General features: G+C 36.7%; 1 protein-coding gene across 2 annotated transcripts in view; it reads left to right on the top strand.

The window, feature by feature from the left end:
- ADK (adenosine kinase) overlaps window positions 1-25,276 on the top strand; it is a 279,602-nt gene that overhangs the window by 108,803 nt on the left and 145,523 nt on the right. For both annotated transcript variants that reach the window (XM_017806900.1, XM_017806901.1), the window contains exons 5-6: window positions 18,763-18,935; window positions 24,485-24,593. In XM_017806900.1, coding sequence (XP_017662389.1) covers window positions 18,763-18,935; window positions 24,485-24,593 — 282 coding nt within the window. The remainder of the gene's footprint in view (window positions 1-18,762; window positions 18,936-24,484; window positions 24,594-25,276) is intronic.

Raw genomic sequence — 25,276 nt, 5'->3', positions numbered from 1 at the left:
TGTCATCTCCGTAATAATGATTCTGTAATCAACAGGTTTGCAACAGATTCTGAAACTGGGTGGCTTTTTTTTAAAATGTCACCTGTTCACAATCAGTACTTGAAATCTATTAAATGTTGAAGATATAAGCAAAGATATTATCGAGATTAACATACTGGATAAAAGTTAACGTAAGTTTTAAATATTGATCATCGTAGACATCTACGAGTCATTTTACACTGAGTAATTACTAGACCAATAATAAAAGTAAAGTAGAAACTTCACATTTTATTGGCTTTTTACGGAACTTGGGGTCTTTGGGGGATTTTGAAAGCCGTAAGTAGCTCTTAAATGTTAATTTCCATGTTTTTTTCAGTGGGTAGTCCACTGAAATTTTTAATATTTCCTATCATTACTTCTGTAGAATGAAGTATTTAAAATAGGACTCTTATGCTATCATAGTATCCAAAAAAACCATTCTTCAGTAAAATGCTCAGCACCAAGTCAATTGGCCATTAATATGTATTTAAACTGAACACTTTCAACTGGATCAAAATCAGATAATAATAAAAAGTGTATCAGAGTAAAAATAATACTCATTATATATCTTAGCAGGCTGCTGATCTTGATGCATTATTTTTATAGTTCTCTGAAGTTACTCTAGTAGTTCTCTAAGTTACTATAGTAGTATATTATATTTTGATCTTTCTAATGAATCATACAACACCTTTTGGAAAATTGAGTGCTGGAATACTTCCATCTAGAAGTCTTTGCCAAATGTAGTATTATTATTATAAAGTAGGTGTAACTTCCTTTGCCAATCATATGAGCTATGATAGCAGAATGGAATGCAAAGTGCTGGCAGCTGTTTGTTCTTTTATTCACTGTCTTTGATATCCCTTGCTTAGTCATTAATACTTCCACAAACATTTAGCAGGTTAATGTGTCAACTACATATCAGCTATGAAAGTATTTTTGGCAGTCTTTCAAAGAAACTTTCCTTTTGTGGCTGAAACAATCCAGTCTTCTATTCAGTGTTTTAAAAATAACTTGAGTTTAGATTATACAAACTGTAACTGTAAAATTGAACATGGGTGTCACAGTTTTTATGAAGTATTTAAAAATCTATTAGGTATAATTTATTATGAAAACTTAAGTTTAAGTAATCTAAAGGCACAGTTTTTCACCCACTGTATAGCTTTGTTTTACTCTGCCCCATATTCCAGATTGAAGAAATAATAAATGGATAAAAAGACAGCACAAATTGCAGATTAAAAACAAAATATGGGATAGTTGCAGGTAAGCTTTCATTAGCCAAATTAAATTCAGTGTGAAACTCTTAAATTTCATTATTTTAAGTGTGTAGAACATTATGACATCTTAATCTGCTCAGTCTTCTCTTCATATGGTAAATCACTGCAGCTTCTTCCCTCAGCACCACGTCTACCTCTTCCTCAAGACCTTATTCTGTATGTGTGTTGCACTGGTGATTTGTTCCTCAGAACTGCAAATCCACCCACCTGTAAATATTGTCCCTTTTGTCCCATCATATGATTTTTTTCCCTATTCTTCTAAGTTACCAAGATGTGTTTTCTTAACACTTTCAAAGTTCATCAAATCATAGAATATCCTGATTTGCAAAAGACCCACAAGGATCATTGAGCCCTGCACGGGACAACCTACACCCTGTGCCCAAGAGCATTGTCCCAACACTTCAACTCTGTCAGCCTTGGTGCCGTGACCACTTCCCTGGGGAGATTGTTCCAGTGCTCAACCATCTTCTGAGTGAAAAACCTTTTCCTGATATCCAACCTAAACCTCCCCTGACTCAGCTTGATGCTGTTCCCTCAAGTCCTGTCGCTGGTCACAGGAGTGAGGAGATCAGTGCCTGTCCCTCCACTTCCCCTCACAAGGAAGTTGTAGAATGTCATGAGGTCTCCCCTCAGTTTTCTCCAGGCTGGAAAGACCAAATGACCTCAGATGCTCCTTGTATGGCTTCTCCTCAAGGCCCTTCACCATTTTCATAGCCCTCTCTAATATCTTAAATTTAAGCTACTTTATCTAAATAGCTAAACGTTAAGACACGTTTTTTCCTCTTCAGTGTTTCTCTGTATGACCCTCACATTAAAGAGTTAAGCTGTTTAAAACAAGCAAACAGAAGTAGTTCTCAACAGCTGTGATGACTATCTCCACTCAGAGCTCTCTCTGCTGTGACTAAATAGCTCAGGTTCTGAAGCACACAACTTTTCTGTGCTGGAGTTGGGAAGTGCAGTATGTTATCAAAGAATCTTCACACTTGCCTGCGTATTCTGTACTGTGTGTCTAAAAGAGTTCATTGTCACTGTGATAAACATGCATAACTTCCATTAACATTAATGGGAGTTATGCCTGAATGTCAAGAGAAGAATAACTTCTCAATGAGGTAAAGGAATTAATTAAGCTGTGGTTGGTTGGTTGGTTACTGAAATGTGATCATTAGACTCAAAGGAAAAAAAAACTGTTAGAGTGATAGACTAGTTTACTTTGTACTGTGAAGAAACCTATTGATTTGCTGAGGCAGAGCTATTAGAAGATCAGTTAATTTTTGAATACTTGTTGTATGATTATGTTGAACGTATAGCATAACAAAAGTAGTGAAATTTCATTACTGATTCTGTAAGATGTAAAAAAGCCTTATTTTATTTGTGCAATTAAATAAGCTGAAATGAGAGCTTTTTTGAAGTTTGCTTATAATGAAAAATCTGACTTGTTTCTGTCAGCCATTTTGACATCTAACATGATTATAATAACCTCATGAAAAATTACTCGCAGAAATACTTTGAGAACTTTAATTAAGAGAACCACTGAGTTATGTATTCAAACCCATTCTTCTGCTTCATTTGGTGTTAATAATGTTGTATTTGTTTTTCCTATTCTTTGTATGTTGAGTCAGATACTTAGGGGTAGTTGGGGTTCTTGTTTTCTTGTTTGGCTCTTAGAATAGCTCTTGGTTTTGGCTCTTAGAATGGTTCTTGTTTGGCCCGACTATGCAACAGAAACTAATCCACTTATTTTGGCTGTTCTGAAAATTGTGTAACCTGCTCTTCTCTCCACAATGCATCTGTTACTTTAAATAATGTCTGAAAATAAATGTGAATGCCTTCTCTAGTGCAGCTATGATGATCGGGGGCGGGCTGCGGAAGTATTTGTAGATAGAGTGGCTTAAAAAATTTTTTTAATTTTCACAATATGCTATAGCACCCCACAATTTGTGTGGGAGATAACCAGTAGTTTCTGTTAGAGTGCATGTAGAAGGTGATCCAGATCTCAGACTGGGTATTTAGAGTCATAGAATCATTATGGTTAGAAAAGACCTCCAAGATGGAGTCTGACCTTTCACCAAACACTCCCTTGACAACCACACCATAGCTCTAAGTGCTACATCCAGTTGTTCCTTGGACACCTCCAGGGATGGTGATTCTACCACCACCCAGGGCAGCCTGTTCAAATGCTTAACCATCCTTCCAGTGAAAAAATTCTTCCTGATGTCCAACCTGAACTCATTTTGTTTTCAGAGTACTAAGTGCAATTCCATCTTTACTGAGCTTTGTGGGAGACATTGTCTTCAGAACACAATAAATAGCACAGATAATAATGGTTGAATATACAGTATTTATTGCTTGGGTTAGGTGAATATTTTTGCTATTTCTGAATAAGCTGAATGTCTTTTGTTTTGGTATGAAAACAGAATAGTAAGGTAAATGTTTAAGTCCTTTATTATCTGTTGTCTTTTCTGAACCAAATTTTAGGCTTTTACTGGAGTTTGGTACAAAACACAGAAGTGTAAATTGCTTCATAATGCCTTCTCAGTGCTCACCTTTCATTTAAATTTCTAGGGTTATGCTGAAGATTTTATGTGTCCTAATGAAAGCAGCTCAGTTTTATATACATACCTGGGAACAATTTATTGTGAACAAATTTTGCCCGTGTAATGGTAACAATAGCTTGGTTTTCTTCCAGGTACATTTGTTTCATTACTACAGTACAAGAAGACCTTGACTTAGAATAATAGGTTGTTCAAGGGAGAACAATTGGTGATTGTTTTCCAAATAGCTACAGTAGGAAGTTTTGGGGTGGTGTACTCTCCTAGACAGAAAAGTAGAATTTTTCAGAGGAAATCAGCTGGGTCAACATAGTCTTCTAGTGACATGCTTGTAAGTGAGCAAAAACTACTCCTTTGCCATAAAGAGGTGATTGTACAAAAACTGTGTATTACAATAAAGAAGGTACATCTTGAGATGTACTTAAGCTGTTAAAGTGACAAAATAAAATATTGATTGACTACATAATGCTCACTCGTGTGCGGTAGTTATAACTGCTTCCTTATTTTAAGATAGTTTACATCTCAACAAAACACTGGATTTTTCTCTCAATAGAAATTTCATGTGCAAGCATTGAACTCTTGAGTTCCATAAATCAGCTGATTTCTACAGACTTGACAGAGGTTATTAATGTTCTCTAAGTGGGATCCCTCGTTGCACACTGCCAGTTGTCACAACTCATTGCTGTGCTGGAGAATTCTCCCTGAAATTTCTGTTCTCTGTTTTAGTTCTTCCTCAGTGTACAGGAATACAATCTGCTGATCTAAACTTGGTGTAGGCAAACTGGCAGTGATGTGGACAGACAGTTTAGTAACAGTTTCAGAGGATTTTTGTGTTTGTTTTGATTTTTAAGGAGTTCAAAGCATTTGTGGAATAAGCTTAGACTTCTGTATCACTGTTGAGGTTTGTTTTGGTTTTTGTTTGGTTGGCTTGGGAATTTTTGTTGTTGTCTTGGTTTTGATATTTGGGGGGGGGGTGAGGGAGCTTAGCTTAATGTAACCTGGAGCAACCTGGAGTTGGCTAGGTGTGTGTGATCTCTGGTAAGGTTGGGGTTAAAAGGAGTTTCACAGCATTCTGCACTGATATCTTCTGAATGAGCAGCCTTACAATGCTGTAGAATTGCTGTCTTTTTAAAACCTCATTCCAAAACAGTCCATGAGCTCTGTTTTGATGTATTTCTAGCTCTTATTTTTTAACATTGTTATCTTTTGTTCAGATTTGAGCAACTGTTGAACTGGGTAATGGATTAGAGAGGAAATTGGATACAATTCCTTCACTTAAGAGTGCTGCTTTTGGCTTTTAGCAGAGGAAAAAAAGGAGAAGTTGACATGATTAATACTGTAAGTCATATTTAATTGCAGGAATGATTGTAACAGCATTGTTTTCCTGCATTTGTCACCATAAACTTTCCAAAATGTTAAAATACTGGGTTAGACTGGGATTTTAACAAATAAATTTTGGAAAATCAGGTCTGTATTTTGGCTGGTGTGTAAAAGGTTCTAGAAGACACCATGCTGGGGCTCTGTTGTGGAGAGACAACTCATCAAAAATATTGCTGCTAAAGAATGAGCTTTTAGTATCACTAAAACTAGAAGGAATCTTCACTATGATAATTATATCTCCTGTTTGAGGGAGCAACCTGAAGAATTAATAAATCTGGATTTAGACACACCAGGCATGACACACTGGTGTCTGAACAAAGGTTACCTGTAAGCTGGTCGTACTTGTTTCCTTTGTAACTTTCTATTGGTTTGGGGATGTAGTGAAATAGGAGCTGCTACTAAAGAGGTCGACTTGAACTTGCTGAATGTGGGTTCATTTCTAACCTACCCTTTAGAGGAGGATATTGCTCAGTATTTGCCTTGTGTTTGTCTGTGGGTATTCATGTGATCTAAAAGGAATCACAGTGGTCCATAGGAACAGAATGAAGAGAGAGAATTCTTGTCTGCTTTATGGAGTTTACTGTATAGTAAAATTTTAAGTGGATATGCACTTCCAGGAGAAAACTGGAGAGGTCTGAAGACTCTTCATTACCATATTGTATTTCATCAACAGAAATACTAGCCTTAGTAGGCTGAATTTAAATGTTGTAAATTCTTGTCAGGCACTGAGAATTTGATGATGGTGGTCTTGCTCCTCTGAAATTTCGTTCAGTGTGAAACCTAGGGCATAACAGATTTCAGCCTCACAAAAATCAGTCTCTTCTTGTGTGACCGCTGCATTTGTTTTTCTGGAAAATAATAATGAAATTAAAAATGGTGAAAGAAAGGGTAAATAATAATTATAAAAATAGAAGCAATGGCAATGATAGTAACCAGTCCCTAGTCAGATGATGTGATGAGGTGACAATACTCCCTAGAGAGTGAGACCTCAGAGAGAGAACCCACCCTGACCATAGGTGGCTTTTAGCTTTCAGTAGCAATTTGTCCAGTCCTGTTTTAGACTGTCTGAAAATAAGAGTAATCATGTTGCCATATTAATAAAAATAACTGGGGATAATACTGCATTTTCCAAAGTGTGAGTTATGTCATGTTAATACCTGGATGGTCTAACTTAATTTCAGCTTGCTTTTTATAGTACGAAATTGCTTTGATTTTATAGAAGAAGTTTTTGTACCTGAACTGGTAAAAAGAAACGTTTTTCATAGAAATAAAAGGTGTTGATGCTGCCTTTGAAATCATTTACCTGGGCAGTACTTTTATGACAGGGTCTGGCATTGGTCTGGTCTGTTCGGTTTCGAATTGTTTTATGGTTCCTAACAAGTGTCCTCAGAGCCCACTGATAGAGCAACGTATTTCTGCCCCGAGGACTTCATTTTGTACAGTCATACACTATCTATAACAATTAACAGTTTACCAACAGAATTAAGATAATAGGACCACATTCTCTTTTAATCCATACTGCTATAATCCCACTGATATCAGTCAGATTCCATCAAAATAAGTATGAGCAGAAAATAGGCTTTTGGTTTAAAGGTATCTGAAATGCTTAGGAATTTGTTCTGGAAAATTAAAAACAGGGACTAATGAGTTAACCTTTTATATCATAACTTGTTAGCTTTTGCATGAAGGAAACAGTTTTATGTTCATTAGAGCTAGTGTGTTTCAATATTGATACTTGTCATCTTTCAGTTGATTTATTGACAGATTCTCTTTTTAATGAAGTTTAGATAGAATTTTTTCATTGTTGTTGATTCAGATATTCTAATGTATTAGCTTTTTTTTGTACTTTCGCTGCCTGAAGCATGCATTCAGTGCCTGAAGCCAGTTTGCTGCTTCTGTTTTAAGTAGCATTTCCAAATCTTGCATGCTGTATTAAAAAAACCAAATTTGCATTTGATGTCATTTTATCATCTTGACAGCCTCCTAATCTACTGTGCTCCTCTGTAAGACCAAGTAGATGGAATTACATGTTGTTATCCATGGGAAATCATGTAATGATGTAATTAATACTAGTAGAACAGCTAACAATAATGATAATATACAAAAACTCCAGGCAGAATCCTTAAAATGGTATTGCAGTTTTTATCTTCCTGAGAAATAAAGTATCTCAGGATATTTTTAGTCCAATATTACTTGATTTTAGTTTTCCTGAGATATTGAGTTAAATACATTTATAGTTGTGCGCTTCCAGTATAATAGATTTTGTGCTGTACAGAAAATGACAATACAAAGTAACAAAGTATTAATATGATAGTTCTAGATCCAAATTAATTAGTACATATGCAGTGAGGGTTTCAGGTGAAGTATGTGCTGTCTAATAGGTTGGATCTTCAGAGTTTACAATTAGCATATCCTGCAGCCAGTGCAAGCAAGGTATGGGGTTGTTGGCTTCCCTGATGCTGCTGAAAGCAGTAAATGTCCCTGAACAGAAAACAACAGTTTGTTGAATGATATTATTGCTTAGACTGTTTTAGATCTTCTTCTTCTATAAAGCATACATGAAAATATTTCTTTAAAAAGTAAATGGACTATTGTATGTGCTCAGATGGAGGTATTTTATGAGACATATTATAAAATCAGAATTGATAACAATTGCCAAATTCACTGTATTCCCAGTGCATCAGCTGAAGATTTCTGTCTCATTTAATAACACTGATTGTCCTCCGTAACACGTACAGGCTCAGACTGTATCACACCAAATTTTGGCCACAAGACTTTTCATTAACTTTTTTTTTTTTTAACAGTTACTACTTACGGTGCTAGTAGAAACAAAAATATCCTAAAGTATGTTTTGAAAAACAGTACCTTCTGTATACTTTTGATTCTGGTTTTTTTCTTTCTGTCTTCAGTGGCAGCCCTTCCATCTCTCCCTTTTTGAAATTAAGTTGGGAATTGACATTTCCCCTCATAGTACAATCTTCATCAATAGCAAGCATTCCAAAATACAGAAGAAAGTAAATTAGAAAATTCCAAATTTGGGGGATAGAAGATAAGCACATTTTCAGAGATGCTCTTTTTGTCTGTAGTTTTGTCTGTAGTCAGGAGATTTACCTGATCTTCAGCAAATCTGAGTACACAAGTAAGATGCTAAAGAGCTGTTCCTGCAACTTGAATATTAGAACAAGAACATAGTTTTAAAGCGAAGTTCTATTTACTTTTTTTTTTTTTTAATCACTATAGTTTGTTATCCTTGGAGGAATTCTGGATATAATTTTTCTTTTTTGCCATGTTCATGGAAAAGATGAATGAGATGGAAGTCCATATTCTGTTTCATAAATTGTTGTTTTTCCAAATTTGGCATCTTATTGTTGTATGTGCTTAAATGCAGATGAGACATTGTTTCTCTGTTTTACACTAAACTCTTCAAGTGGTTCCCCTTAAGCATCTCCTGCACTGGATGTCAATCCTTGACACAGTTCTTTTGAACTGTTATAGTTTAGTAATGGTCAGTGAAAGCATTATAGAACATTATATTGGGTAGGTTTTTTAAATCATTGAAATAATGAAGCTATACCCACATACTGGGAGATACTGCTTTAGGTAAAGTGAAAAATAAATTATCAAATGAAAAGGGAATATATACAGGGTCATACTAGGTATGGATTTGATTCCATTTGCATCTGCATAAATCACTCACAAGTCTGAAGTGAATAAATTTACATCAATGTAAAACTGGATTAATTGAGATCTCAATCAGGTCAGGGCTTTCCAGCTTCTCAGAGAAAACTGGCAAAGGAAATCATTAACTTCAAAATACACCTTACTCAAAGAATATTAACTGGATCAGGGATGTACAGTTGCTAGCAAAGCATCTTCTCAGTGTTTGGTGTATGCATTTCTTCTTTCTGTTGATTTTGATTTTAGAGTGTGAATAAAATACTTCCTGTTGTGCAAAAGATAAGATAAAGTTCATCAGGTCCAATTATGTGGTTATTTTTCTTTTTAGGCCACCAGCCAAAAATTTTGGCTTTTTTGAATCAAAACCAGCATTCTAGTAAATGTAAAGTTTCCTTTGCCTTTCACTCCTGCCAAATTAGGTCTTGGAGTTTAGTGCTGAGGCTGACACTGATCGTGGGAGTCAAATGTCAAGTGTCTTAGCAGTGATTGAATTCAGGAAAAAAACAAATTTAAGAGCAATTTGCAGTTCTTTTTCAGAAGTACACAGGAGTTGGCAACTAAATTATCTGTTCTGTGAAAATTATTTGAACTTACAGGAGTGTTTGAGCTATGTGCCAATAAATTCAGGTATTGTCAAGCGCTGCTTTCAACTGTAAATAATTACATGTGACTTCTGTAATACATTTTGTTAAAATAATAAAAAAATACTAAATTTTTCCCACATGGAGATTATCTACCTTCTTCTTTCCCAGACCACCCTTCCATTATGCCTTTGATGCAACATCTGGACATGATGCATATTTATACTGAGGAATTTTGGAATCAGTGTCTTCCTTTAACTGCTAGGTAAACTTTTAAGGTTCAGATGCTGATGTGGAATCAGTTACTGTGGGTATGAGGTGTTGAAATCAACCATTAACTGAGTAAAAATGGAGGTTATTTAGTAGTAGCTTAAAATTCTTTGAATCGTACTTTCTGTAGGCACGCTTGCAACTAGCCCTCCTTGCTTTTTTGACCATAAAGATTGGGATTTAGAAATGGAAGGGTGAAGTACATTTTGCATTATTCACTACTTGTTGCTGTGGCAACATAGATGCATAATTTTAAGGGCAAGCATTTCTCAGCCTTTGGGGTAGATAGCATTTTATGTCTTTTTGCTATTTCAGATTGAGGAATGGGATTATGTTTCATCATATTTTTATAATTAGCATATTCCCTTGAAATATAATGTATGTTATGTTTGTAAAATGTATCATAATTTATAAATTAGTAAAAAGAGTGATTTCTAATTGCTCTCAGGTGCCTTATAAATGGGAGATTTGCTATTACAACAAAAATTATAATCTGTATTACTAGAGCTTTGGTAAACAGTTTAATGCATTGGGAATTCTTGACAACAGATGGATGAAGACCTGCCACTTTAAAAACTCCCTTGCCTTAACTGCTTTCTAACTCCAGTAGTCAAAAGCTGTTAAGCTTTAAGTGCTCTGTCATATTTGTGGGCTTTTATAGCAAAGAGTAGAGCAGACAGCAGTGATGATGGAAAACGATGGTAGGTAGACTTAAAATACTATAAAGCATAGAAACAATTGTATGTAATGCTTGGAATTGAAACCTTTTTGAATGAAATGATCAGCCATATGTGCCACCCTTATGGACCCTGTAAGAAGAAGAAAAGAAATGTACCCTGTTGCTAACTGTGCATGAAATTGCAGTGTTAGAAGAGATTGACCAGATGTTTCAATCTCAACAAATAGCTTGTTATGTGACTGAGTGAAAATCTCTCTGCTGCTTTGATCACATACACCTTAAAGGAAGAAGTAATTTAATAGAGGTTGTCGAAGTTCATCATTGTCAATAAACTTTGACTTGACCTTTGCCATCTGTTTTTGATACTGTTGCTGATAGAAGCTGATAGGCAGCTGTTTACAGTTTGTGCTTTATGAATTCTGTGCTGCCAGACAATGAAAGAAGTCTCTCCACTTGTGGATTTTTTGCTGCCCTTCTGAGTGTGGGTGTGTTCATTGAGACTGTACATCATCTAGCAGGGGAGTGAGGTTGACATATGCATAGATTTTGAAAAGGAAGATTTGTTTTAATGTTAAGATGTGCAAAATCACGCACAAAATATCCTAAAAACATCTCTTTGCTACAGCATCAACTTCACTTATAAATTATTATTTGAATACATATACAGTGGTTTACAGTGGAGAATTTAAAACTCTTATCAGTCTTCCCTATATCTCTTTGAAGTTACAGGTAGAGTAGGCTGAGGCATTGTTAACAGTAGCATACAGCTGCCCAATGACTCTGTCTCACTAAACCCAAATATGATGTTCCATTTTCATGTTGTTTATATCCTTCCATTAACAGCTTAGCACCACTGCTTCCAACCATAGAGGAATAAGACTTTTGTGTTGTACTTTACTTGATACTTTTCATTGTTTCACACACAGTGTTCAACAAGTAAGTTAGTCTCTTCTTTTACTGATCAAGGTACTCTTACTCCTTACCTCATACAGAGCTTTGTAATATTGACAAACTTTTTAATAAACAGTTGTGTACACTGTGTACAGCTGCAGAAGAGTCCTAAGTAAGCCTGGAATTCCCTGCTGTTGTGATACCCTTCGTGTAACTTCATTGGAGTGATGAAGAACTGGTGTGACCAACCCCGTTTTGTAGGTTTGTCACCTTTTACCTGGTTTTGAGAAGGGACTGCAAAAATGTTGGGGAAAGGGAGTCACACATAGATCAAACAACGAGGAGCTGGTTGATGTATCAGGTCCTGCCCTTAAATGGGGAAGGGATACAAGGCCAGCAGTTGAGCAGTTGTGTGCCTTGTAAGGCCTTGCAGGAGACATTCTCCTTTGTTATTCTCAGATAACATAAACTGACCATCAGAAGAGAGGCTGCAGCACTTCAGGTATCTGAGGCAGAACTGTAGCATTATCAATACAGCATAAGAGTGTGATGGAGTAGAGAATTAGGTCCCAATATTTAAGGGTTACAATGAAAGAGAGCGTTAGCTTTTGACCACACTGAAACATTGGAATATGGCTAGACATGTTTAATTACAGAAAATACACTTGTATTTCCTTGTACAGCAGGAAGCTTCCGAACTAGACTAAAAATAAAACAGTGGACAAGCAGATGAAGAGCAATGATAAGGAATAGGAAATGGAATACAGAAGAATAGCAGCACTGAAAATAGTTATTTGGACTATAGATTTCTTTAAGAGGCAGTTTGTTAACTTTGTGTTTTTAAATGTAGAAGTGAATGAAGTGCTGTTCCTGGATGATTAATGTTTTGATAGGCATCTTAGTTTGAAAAGCTGTAGCAAAATGCAACTTGTGGCACTACATTAAAACTGATAGATGTTCCTGTGCAGAGATTTGGTTAATACATGTTGAACCAAATGCTGATAAGATTTAGATATTGGTCTCAGTGCAAGGCTTTAGCTGGTCTTTTCCTTTAAAAAATATTATCACTTTTATCTCATTTGACTGGAAGTTGCTTGAGGGTGTTGTCATGCATTTTAACAATATCATTTCCTCATGCAAGATTTGGCAGCTTCAGCTAATGGTGGAAGAATTACTGCACAGGACATGGGGCTCCTTTTTGCAAGCCTGCTTTTATAAAGATAAGCTTATTTTTTCCTTTTCCCATTTTTTTCTTATACGGCCATTATGTGATAATAGCTGTTGCAATCTTTAGAAGTTGATCAATGAATATAAGAAAAAGGAGAACAGATTGCAAAGAGAAAAGATTGGAACAAACTGTAGCATCTCATCTGTTTTCCAAGGTCTTGCTGCTGTAATCTCATAACAATGATTCTGGAGTTAGGTATCCTAGGTCTGCTTGGGATGGAGTTAATTTTTTTCATACAAGCCCATAGGGTTCTGTGGTTCAGGTTTGTCACCAAAACAACGTTAACACAGCAATATTGTAGCCATTGCTGAATGGTGCTTGCACAGTATCACGGCCTTCTCTGTTTTTTTGCTCCGCTGCGCCCAGCAAGCAGACTGCAGGGTGGGAAAGAGGTTGGGAAGGGTCACAGTCAGGACAGCTGACCAAAGAGATAATCCAGGCCACATGGAATATGGTCAGCAATAAAACTGCTGGGGGCAGGAAGGGAAAGGGAGTTTTTCCAAGTAGCCGTGGCTCAGAGAGTGGCTGGGCATCAATCTGCTGGTGGGAGGTGGTGAACGAATGTCTTTGCATCATTTCTTCTTTGCATTTTTTTTTCACTGTTGCACTTCCAATTTTCTCCTTTATTCCCCAAGGAGAGAGGATTGAGAGAGTGACTGGTTGGAGGCTTAACAGCTGGCTGGGGTTGAGCACTACAGTAGGGATTTTAAATGATATAGTGTGTGTAATGGCAATGGAATATTACATTCCAGTTGAGCTTGAGGTGAATCGTATCATTCACAAGAAATAAGTGAGCTCCCTCGGAACAGTGATACTAATGTCTTTTTTGGATTGTTTTGCATATTGTCAGGTTTTTGTGTTTTTCAGATATATAATGATTTAACTTTTGATTGACCGTTTTCTTATTTTATCTGATCATCTAAGATGAGGTGTGATTTAATGTCTTTTAACATCTAAAATATTCCTAAAAATATTTGCAAGGGGTTTTAATGGACTGTGTATATAGTGGTGATTGAACACAACAGGGACACAACAGACTGCCAAAGCCTTTTGAAAAGTATATGGACTCATTCTAAAATTTAGAACATAAAAATAAGAGACACTCCATTCCTGTTTTGATTTATTAAAAAAACCACTTCATGAGTAGTTGCTCACATTGTTTAGTTTAGATTTTAGCAAGCATGTTAAGTCTTAGCTAATTTTGGGTCTTTAGAGTCCTCTCCTCTCTGAGCTGCAATTTAAAATAAGATCAGATTCGACAGGTCATGCAGAGAAGAGTCCAGCTTCAAATAACACACTTCAGATGCACTTCAGATGTCTGTATTCAGTGTTAATGAGTTTTGAAGATCCTTCACTGTGAAGGGGCAGAATGCTTCCTGTTGTGTTGTCAGTTCCTAGGCATTTAGGATTCAAGTCTACGGCTGAAAACTCCTATGTGCAGGAGGTATGTCAGTCTAAGCAAAGCTTCGTATGCTTTGGTGTTGTTAGTTTAAGATGACTGACAGATGTGGAAATGCACTACTGGCTGCCACTTTTAAGATGAATTCAGGAGCTAAGGAGTTCAGACAGAGAACAATGTGGTAGTGAGTGTCTTCATCAGCCTCCTTGTTCCAGTTATCAGTGTTGTCCAGTTAGCAGTGGCACTTAGAGCAAAGCATAGAGTTGGAGTAAAGTGAAATAATTTCTGAAGGATCTTTGTTATAGTCAGAGGGCTCTAAAGCTGGTATCATCTATATGAGGTTTCTTTTTTAAATCTTATGGGATTGTGTACTGAGACCCAACAGTAGCAAACTCTTCTTTTGCAGGGAAAGTGTCTTTGCAACTGGGCTGGTGAGATTAATTAATAGGGTCCTCCTTTACAGCAGACTTTGGAGGAACAGCAAAGAAAAGTTTGGAATGAAGATCAAGTGCTCCTGTAAAGGAAGCATGACATTCTCAAGCTAAATAGGATAAGCCTGGAAAATTCAAATCAAAGGACTCTCTCTTTAATTCTGTAAGACCACTGAGTTTCTTTCACATCATATAAAGGGCCATATTTTTTTTTTATTTTTTGGGTGTGAGGGACCAGTCAGGCAACTCTGTCATCTCATCTTGAATATTGTTCTGAAAAGACAGCACTGAGTATCCAATCAAAGTCAAGTCACTTTGAGTGTTAAAAGTGCTTCCAGAAGTGCTTCTGTAACTTGGAAGAAAGGTTGTTTCCAAAAGCTGTTTTCTAATCAGACAGAAGTGGGAAATAGGTGTACCACATCTTCGAGTCTGAGGATGTGAAAGGGTGGGACATAGTTCACTCCAAGCAGTCTCACAAAGTCACAATTGAGTCTTCAGAAGTTTTTCTTGTTACCAAGTTTTCTTGGCATCTCAACATCTTGCAAGAAAAGATGATGCTGTTCCCTGCAATTACCACCCACTCCTGGGAACACAAAGGTTCTTACACTTCTCTGATAGCTAAAGCTTGCCAAAGAGTTCACCCTGTTAACTCTGATCATCAAAAACCTCTTGAACAGATACTCCTACTACTGTGAGCCCAAGTTAGCCTCATGAAAATAAGGAGAGAAGCATTCTGTCACTCTTTACTGTGTCCTTGAGCAGCCAGGGTGCCGGCCTCTTTTGCAAGTGCTGGCCTCAGTATTTGATCATAAGAAATAATGCGCCTGTAGCGATATGATAATCTCAGATTATGCTTATTTTGAAACAGCTGAATTTTAACAGAGAGTTATGCTAAGGACAAGATATAAAATTAAAAAAATAATAAAAATTAATATTTGCTTTATGTTTACCAGGGTGCATACAACAAAAATGTAAGGAAAATGCAATCTGTTTAACTCAAGAGACCATGTGAAAGGTGTTCTGTTTCCCGTGCTCCTTTCTCTGTCACAGATGTTTATGGTAACTGAAAAGGTCAGGGCCTGTCCTTGTGTGTATCTGATGTTTAAGCTTCATTGACAGAAGAAAACTTTAGGATAGAGAAACACATTAGATTTCATAAACCACTCCAGGTTTTGAGTTTCCTTTGTGGTATCCCACTCCTGAGGCTGTCGTGTTCTTTCATGATAAGTTCCTGTTTTTGACACTTTTGTCTTTGGGCCATTAGCAGCCTCAAATTCCCTTGGGTGCTGGTGAGGATTCATGGTGTGGCCAGGTGCCAACCTCTCTTGACCAGACTGTCAATACAGTTCGTTAGTAGCTGCCTGGCTGCCTAGCCAAACCCTAGATAATTAACTCATTATGCTGGTTCCTGCTGAGCTGGGTCATTTTCCGTTTCTGTCTGGAGTCTTTTTCATTCAATTAAATCTTATATTCCACATAAATCTATAAAATGAATTTTCAGTTTATATAACCATATACCTGGCATTAATGTGTGCAGTTTGTTATTGGCCTTCACGTGGTATTGGCTATAATGCTGCATGACTGCTTCGTGATGATAAACGTCTTGTGATGACTGACTCCCATTCCCGTTTAGAGTGTTGTAGCCAATGTGTTGCTAATAACAATAGTGCATGAAGTAACCCAGAGAAGCCTGATTTTCTGTATCAGGTTATTCAAACTTTAAATCCAATCCTGGAACAAAATAAAAAAAAAAATCCTCAAGAGTCTGCCTTGAAAAGTGTGTTTTTTCACACATATGCAAAAGGTGCCTGCTGTGACTCATTCCACTCGGTGCAACCTCAGTGGTGTACCAGAGATACTTCTAGTGTTCAGTTTCTTCAATTTTCTAATATGCTGTCCAGTTTTGCTCTTACTAATATGTAGCCTTTTAGCTGAGGAAAGGAGGATCAGTTTGGAGGAGTTCTGCAACTCGCGACACCTCACCAGCATTATTGTGGGAATAAGAGCAGATAATTCCAAGAAGCTGGGAGTATTGGTAACGGGAGATCTGTGATGAGAGAATCTTTCCAGAAATACTGCTGAACTACTTTTCCATCTTCCTCAATTGCTATACTTAACTCAGATGCTCAAACGAAAAGAATATCTATGTACTGGGAATATCTCCCCACCATATAATACCTGTGTTTCAAATAATCATGAATATGAGTAGAACCACAACTGATGGAAGAAGTGATCTGCACCATATACAGAGGTTCATCTCAAGAAATCCTAGATCATGACTTTTGATTCTCAAGTATACCTTGACATGAATTTAAAATAAGGATTGTGACAGCTTATATATGGCATGTATCACATCTGAATTCAAACTGAGCTGCTGCCAATAGCCAAAACTGTGATACTTGAAGAGAAATTCTTTTTTTTTTTTTCAGAAATGTATGTGAAATATTACTTAGTACCACTCCAAATATTGTCAAACTTTATATATAAAGTATGGAAAAGTTATGTCATTTGATGAAATGTTGTAAGCCTTAAGTGCAGTTTAAAGTCTTATGTTTTTTGAAGATTTGTTGTGGTTTTGTGCTTTGATGAATGTTGTTCATAGTGATCTCTATTAATTCTTGTGAATTCTGACAGTAAGGCGTGCTTGCATGGAACACAAGGCTTCAGTACTTCTGTTCTTATTGGTGTGGAAACTTGTTCCATATTTGCTTACAGTAGGTCACAACAGTTTTTTAGTCTTGCTAAATAATCTGTTCTACTTAAGCACACCTCCATACATAAAAGAGAATTGTTCTTGAGACGTCCTAAGTGAACACTGTGCAAAAGTGTGTTATGTATGTGCAAACGTGTGTCAGATACAAGGGTATCGTTGGTATTCTTGTGTGAAATGTATCAATTCTCTTATTAGGGTTTTTTTTTACTTTATATTATAGTGGTATGGAATAGATTAGGAGAGCATATGTAGTGTGCATTTCATGGATGAGAGATTAAACGCTGCCACCATCTGATGATACAATCTTTTTCTTCTTAAATTCTCTCTATATTAAATTGCTGCAAGAAAGAGACCTTTCAACCTTTGTCCACCTTTGTCTTATTAATGAAGACTTTACATGACTAAAGAATTTTTCTTTTTTTCTTTTTTTTTTTTGTCTCTCTCTCTCCCCTCTGGAGCTGGAAGTAATAAAGTTGTGACTAAGTATGTATTTGCAACCTAGTTACTTGACCTTTCTACAACCCACAGCTACCACTAATGCTGCTTTGTAATGGAGACATTATCGTTTACTTAAATCTTGATTAGGAAACAATTATAAGTAGGATTTTAGTATAGCAGAAAATTGATGTAGTCTTTAATTCATACTATAGATTGAGGGGATAAGCTTCCTGACTGTAATTAGAGTGAATTATAATGACTTTAGTTGGTTGACTCACCACCAGCAGCGTAGAGCCTGTGATTGTTTCTTCACATTTATTTTTTTAGCTCACTCTTGATTTCACATTGCTGATAAGTGCTATTTTTTAACTTAGTACAAAATGGCATCATGTACAACATTTACAGCTGAATGATACATATTTTCTATTAATAAAAGAGGAGCTTTATGAAATAATCTGGCACTGTAGCAACACTGTGCAACTACACTCTTCCTTTACAATTCAGCTGAGGGGACTGCTCTTAATGAAGTTGGAGATAGATACTTTCATGTGTGGTTTAGCAATAAAAATGGAGAGCGTTTCCCTTTTTGCATGTAATTAAATGGTAGACACAAATTATTATTTTCAGTACCATTTTAGTCTTTATATATATTCTGAATGTTACATAATGTTTCTTTGGCTTCTCAAATGTATTGTTTTCCTTATGTGCTCTCTCTGTTTTTGTGGGATTTCTTTGGGTTTGTTTGGTTTTGTTGGGGTTTTTTTTTGGTAGGGGGTTATTGTTGTTGGTTTGGGGTTTTTTGTGGGATATTTTTGTTTCTTTCTTTCTTTTGTATTTTCTACAATTTTTCTTTGAAGATACCACATGCCGCTTGATTGAATGTGAATGTAGGGGCATCTGCCTTGAGCAAGGGAACCTCTTTTGAAATACCTTGTAAAAACATACTAATCTACTTTATTTGATAATGAACTACGTGATTTAGGTTTTACATTAGGTGTTAAATGCTCAGTGACATCATTAAGGGTAAATTTTTTATTCTTTGCTGCCCTTCCCTCCCTTGCTGTACTAAATTTTTTTTTACTTCAGGCATAGAAATGTTCGGTATGTCAAAATGTTCTGTAGGCACAGAGTGAAATATGGCAAGTGGAGAGGAAAAAAATAGCAAAAATAATATACCAGGCATGTTAACTTTGTATTTGTTTGTTGTTTTTTTTTTCTCCTGTCAATCTGCAGTGGATGATTCAGAGCCCTTACAAAGCTGCAACTTTCTTTGGGTGCATTGGCAAAGATAAATTTGGAGAGATCTTGAAGAAGAAGGCTGAGGAAGCTCATGTGGATGCCCATTATTATGAACAGAGTGAACAGCCAACAGGAACCTGTGCTGCCTGCATCACTAGTGATAACAGGTCAGAGACCTTTAATATTTTCTGAAGATACAAATGCAGTTGGCACAATGTGTGTCGCCTGATTTGTTTGGAGTATCAGTCTTCAAAAATTGTGATTTGAATGAGAAAGAATTGGCACTGGTTTTAGACAGTGTGGAACTGTCTAGACCATAGTTTGGGTATGGCCTGTATTAATATACTTTTAGAGAACAGCAGTTATATTATGGTCAAGAAGTGTGAGGTAATAATGTAGTAGTTCTTCCTGAACTTTATAGCTTCCAGTTACTCCAGAGAGAAAAAATATGTGGGAGATGAAATATGGTTAATAAGTTTGTTTATGAAGCCTATGTGCAAGCTGATTGGCATGTAAGGGATATACTTGAGTGGCAAATGAGACATATACTTCAAGTGATACTGTGTTTAATGAGCATAGGTGTCAGCATATAGCCAGATTGAAAGGGTTAATTCGATTTTATACAAGAGAAAGAAAAAAGGTTTTTTTCTTTTGCTGTTGCACTTGTTGAGAAGGTCATCTAATACCTGTAATTCTGTATATCTTACATTTTAAGAATTTCTTCTGAATTTGTCTGTCATATTTTCATTCATTACTATTTTCTATGCATTTATCTTGAGCATGGCCTTCGTTTTCTTCTTTCACCCTCAACCCACAAGACTTGAATTTGTGTTCTATTTCTTGGCAGATTACCTTCTGATGGTTTTTAAAGGTTTCAAAGCCAGACAGCCTTATTCCTGAGATGTTACCAGCACTCATCAACCCTCCCTGATTTCTGCCAGTATCTAAATTTTCTGATACCAGATACTGAATCAATAATGAAAATGGTATCAGCTACCTTGAAGAATATTTTCTTGTTGGCTCAGAATAAGATCGAAATAGCTGTCATTATCCTTTTTGATTTCCCTCTGTGGCTTTCAATACCATCACAAAGGATGGAGGTTGCACAAGCTCTCTGGACAAACTGTTTAAATGTTTGATCACTCTTCATGGGAGAAATTATTTTAATGATACCCAGTTGTAATATTCCTTCCTCCAGCTTGTGTCTGTTCCTCTTTGTGTTCAAGAATAGTCTGGCTCCATTTTCTCTGTAAACTTTCATTTGATATTTGAAAAAGCAGGAAGGTCTCTCCATAGGTACCTGTTCTTAAGGTTCATCCAAGCCTTTCTGCATTTGTTAAGTGTTCCAGCTCTCTAATAATCTGGTTGACCCACTGCTGGACTCACTGCACTGTGTCAGTGTCTTCCTTATAATGGAAAGCTCAAAGCTGGGCACAGAACTCCAGATAAGGTCTGGGTCCCAGAACAGAGGTTTTCCTCTGTTCTGGATATATAACTTCCTTTGTCCTCCTGGCTGCACACTTGCTCACATAGACCAGAATTAACCTTCTCTGTGCAGTGCACTGCTGACTCTTATTCCAAGCCTGGTCCACCAGTATCTCCAGGTCCTTGTCTGGAAAACTGTGTGGTATCCTGTCAGCATTCAGCCTGTATTGTTGTGTGGGATTTATTACATCCTAGTTGCATGACTTTGCATTTACCTTCAAATTTTCTGCCAGCCTAATTCTCCAGGCTGTTGAAGATCCGCTGCATGACAGACAGCCCTGTCCTCCAGCTTATCAACCTGTCCCTCCCAATTTATTGTCATACATAGTGTCTTACTCTGAGGAATAAATGTACATATTCAATGGAGGAAGGAAGTTCATTCATCTTCATCTGGAGTTTTGACATTAATTATGTCTACAGACTTCCCCCTTCATCTCCAAGATTCATATTCAGTTTTTCAAAGAGAAGAAAAGCAATAAAGATGTTTTTGCTCTGTGATTCTCTTCAGTCACATTGTGTCTGTGTATGCATCCTGTAACAAGCACCATTTTCTAGATAACATGATGGGAAACTAAAGTCAAGACTGTCAATAGGCATATAAAATGAATTCAGGAAAAACATGTGCATCTCAATGGAATTTAAAAGTTTAGGTAAATCTGCATATAAAAATATCTGCAAATACCTCTTTAACTTATTAAGCAGTATTTTTTATTTGCTAACATAAAACATAATGTCATATATTTTTGTGCAAGTATTAGACAATGGCTTCATCTCAATCGATGCTTTAGAGTGTACTTGAGAGTGGCAGAGAGTTCAAGCTCCTCGGGAGGCATTAAAAATAGGGGAAGGTTGCTGCTAAAGACTTTATTGTGCAGTTGCCCCTCTTCTAGTGAGAGCAAATGTTTTCTCAATCTTTAATTACCTTCTGATTGTTTCTTGGGTTTAGCATTTTCTATATTTGTAAGAATCCCTTGAACCTGGCCCCAGTTGATAACTCTGTTTATTGATTAATGTCTTGTCCCAGCGAGGTACTTGCTAACTCCGGGTAATTCAGCTCTCTTGTCTCTCTTGGAGGATCTGGCTAATAGCATTCCTGTTTTTCCCAGAAAGTGGCTATGTATATTTGTATTCCAGATGCCCTGATATGAATGTTTCTTATTTCTACAAACTATCTAGCTTTTTGTAGGACAGGGTTCTTTAGCCAATGCATGATTACCACCCTGAATTCTCTACTTTAGCAGTACTAGTAATGCTTTATTTTCTCAGAGCTTTCCAAGAAAATCCTAACACATGATTAAACTCCTAAGTAGGACCTACATTCTGTCATAGTCTGTGACTTTGATTTCTGCATTCTGCTTAGAAATACCCACATGCACAGTGTCTCCATTAAGCTGTTTCAATTGAAGCACTCTGGCTGTCTCCAATTACTGTGTTTCATTGAAAAAATATCTACCTTGTCTGTGTCCCACACGTTGAATGTAGTGCTGTCAGACTTACAGTTTTAATTTGGAAAAGCTTGGTGCTTTGTCGTCAGTGTAGCAATCTTTTATTACTCATATGTGCAGAGCATCTCTGCAGTTGGATGTAGCCACATAGAGCTGGGTTTACAGTTACAGGGGCATGTGATAAGTGAAAGGAAACATATAGAAAGTATTTGCTCAGTTTTCTGGAACCTAATTGCTTTTTACTTAGCAACATACATAGACAGACAAGATTTTTTTCCCAGCTATGCCCTCGATGGATATTTAAGGTTTGCCAAAACTGAAAGATTTCATTTGCTTTTAATTTTAAATTTGATTTACAGAAAATTACCACAGTTATGCACATGTTTTTCTTGGATTTACTTGGTTCTCCAGTGGGTTTCTTGTCACTGAAATGATAACACTCATCAAGAATGAAACTTCTTGTCTGGTTACTTGTAATACTACAGAGGCTTGGACTATTTGTTCATAAATATTTTTCTTTTTTTTATTAATTTCCAAATTCACATTAGTTCTTTTTGCCTTAAACCCCAAGACTGTTCCTGGGATGAAATGACAAAGAACAGTATTTTTTATATATTCAGAAAAAGTCCAACTTTGTTTTAATCTTTATATACTTAGAATAATAAACTCACAGAATATGCTGAGTTGGAAGAGACCCATCAGGATCATCGAGTCCAGCTCCTGGCTCTGCATAGGACACCTTAAGAGTCACACCATGTGCCTGAGAGTGTTTCCAAACGCTTCTTGAACTCTGTCAATCTTGGTGCTGTGACCATTTCCTTGGGGAGCCTGTTCCCGCCCAGTCACCCTCCAGGTGAAAAATTTTTTCCTCATATCCAACCTAAACCTCCCCTGACTCAGCCTCAGGCCATTTCCTCAAGTTCTGTCACTGGTCACAAGAGTGAACAGATCAGTGCTTGCCCCTCCTCTTCCCCTCACGAGGAAGTTGTAACTGCAGTGAGGTCTCCCCTCAGTCTCCTCTTCTCCAGGCTGAACAGACCAAGTGCCCTCAGCCACTCCTCACACGGCTTCCCCTCAAGGCCCTTCACCATCTTCACTGCCCTCCTTTGGACACTCTCTAAGAGCTTAATGTCTTTCTTACATTGTGGTGCCCAAAACTGACACAATATTCAAAGTGAAGCCACCCCAGTGCAGAGCAGAGCAGGACAATCCCCTCCCTCGACCGGCTGACGATGCTTTGCCTGATGCCCCCCAGGACAGGGTTGGCCCTCCTGGCTGCCAGGGCACTGCTGACTCAAATTCAACTTGCTGTCAGGACCCCCAGGTCCCTTTCCATGGCACTGCTTTCCAGCATCTCATTCCCCAGTCTGTATGAACATCCACGGTTGCCCCATCCCAGGTGCAGAATCCGGCACTTTCCCTTGTTGAACTTCATATGGTTGGTGATTGTCCAGTCTCCTAATTTGTCGAGGTCTCTCTGCAGGGCCTCCCTGCCTTCAAGGGAGTCAACAGCTTCTCCCAGTTTAGTGTGCTGGCAAACTTACTAAGTATTCCTTCAAGTCTGTTTAACTTGCAGGTATGGTCAGTGATGAGTGCTTCTGGAAGTTTACAGGGAGAGTTGGTTGCTAAGAAATTCTTTTGGTATTTTGCTTGTTTTTATTGAAAAAATTTGCAAGAATTCCTGGTTTACTTACCTCCTAACACCTATAATCTGGCTGATGTAGTTAAATATCACAAAACAGTGATGTGTTAATGTTAAAGGGGCATCCTTTGACATTAAATCTTGACAATTATATTTAAAACTCTGTACGCCAGCATGGAAATATCTCTTTCCCCAACTTCCTTTCTCTAAATATTGCATGTTATTAAACATTCTCATAATATAATCACACAGAAGAATTTGGTCATGGTAGCCAGAGTGGAGAGCTAGTGCATAACTGTCTTTTTTATGACCTGTTTTTAGGAGTACATCTGTAAGTTTTGTGTGTTCCGTAAGGCTGAATTGAGTGAGTGAAGAAGATGATTTAAAATAGAATGTAACAGAGGCAATATGATACAAGTATTTTTGTTCTTGCTAATGGAAGTTGTGTCCTACAGCTTATGTTATAACTTGTTAGGAAAGAAGGAAGTACAAATGAGTTTTTGGTAGTTTTCCAATAATACACAGCTAAGCCAAAGTTTTTTTTAACAGTTCATCATTTAAAAGTAGCAACACGACCCTTTTTTATTTGCTAAAGGAAAATATGAATGTAATGGGGAAAAAAACCCCAAACAAGCCTCTTTTTAAATAATATAACTATTCATTGGAAAATTATAAGAGCAAGAGTTACATATCCATCAACTTTTTGCTTCTTGTGAGGGAAAATAGCTTTCATAATATAAACTGGAGTAGCTACTTTTCTTTAGGTGTTAGGTACTAGAGGAGTTTTAATGAAAATCTGCAGATGCTAAACTGCATGGAGGGATTTGATCACAGAATGCAACAAAGGCTGATTCACAGCAAAAGAAGGCACCTGAACAGTGTAATACTGATAGGTTACATAAACTGTATAGCTGAATTTAAAATACATTAATATATTATTTAATTTGAATTCTATTTAATCTATTATTTAAATATATTATTTAATTATTATGAAATGGTCAAATAAAGTATGTGTGGTTTATGGTGCTCTTTGTTAACTGCTTTTATGTTCCTTAGGATCTTTGAGAAATTATGTTCTTTGTGAGAAATCTGCAGTAGTATTATTTACAGAGGATCTAATCTCTGGGTTTTTAATCGCTTTCAGGTCTCTCGTAGCTAACCTCGCTGCTGCTAATTGCTATAAGAAGGAAAAGCACCTTGATTTGGAGAAGAACTGGAAGTTGGTGGAAAAGGCCAAAGTTTATTATATAGCAGTAAGTTCAGCCTCTTTCAAATTGCTAAAATGTTTGTTACTATATTGTGAGGTTTAAGCAATGAGTATGTCTGTTGCATGTGGCTTAGGATGATTTCTTAGGAAGACAGGGAAAGAAAATGACTGCTTCGATTTCAACATAGTTTGGTTTCTTCAAATTTAGATGTACAAATGTAGAAGTATGTTTTAGTTGTGTGCTCTCTTAAATTAGTGGGAAAAATCATAAGAACTAAACATTTTCAAAGCTTTTGTAGTAGTGCATCAAATTTACATTTCACATTTTCTAGTAAATTGTTGTGAAGGATGCACAAATTATGTAGAAAAACACTATTAGCATAATTATTCACTGCAAACAGTTTGAGCTTATTTGTGTGAACAATCTTAATTGCTATTTATTCCATAGTAATTACTATGGCACCTTATAACTCAATATTTCAGAAACAATGATTGTGACAAATCTCTTGAATGTGGGCGGTGGGGCAAACTGATTTTAATGATGAAATCTTACTTCTTGAATAAAGGGGTCTTGAGGATGGAGCATTAGTAGATTCACAATTAGTATTCTTTTTTTTTACCATCCAGGATGAATCAAGCCAAAGTAATGTATTTGTGTAGATTACATTTTGACTTAATAGAATCGGTGAATTTGTTTTCGTCTTGCAAGCAAGCTGATATGACTGATCA

This window comes from Lepidothrix coronata, unplaced genomic scaffold, assembly GCF_001604755.1.
Source record: "Lepidothrix coronata isolate B3197 unplaced genomic scaffold, Lepidothrix_coronata-1.0 Scaffold17, whole genome shotgun sequence".
Taxonomy (NCBI): domain Eukaryota; kingdom Metazoa; phylum Chordata; class Aves; order Passeriformes; family Pipridae; genus Lepidothrix; species Lepidothrix coronata.
Note: the sequence above shows the minus strand (reverse complement) of the source record. Positions and strands in the feature narration are given on the sequence as shown.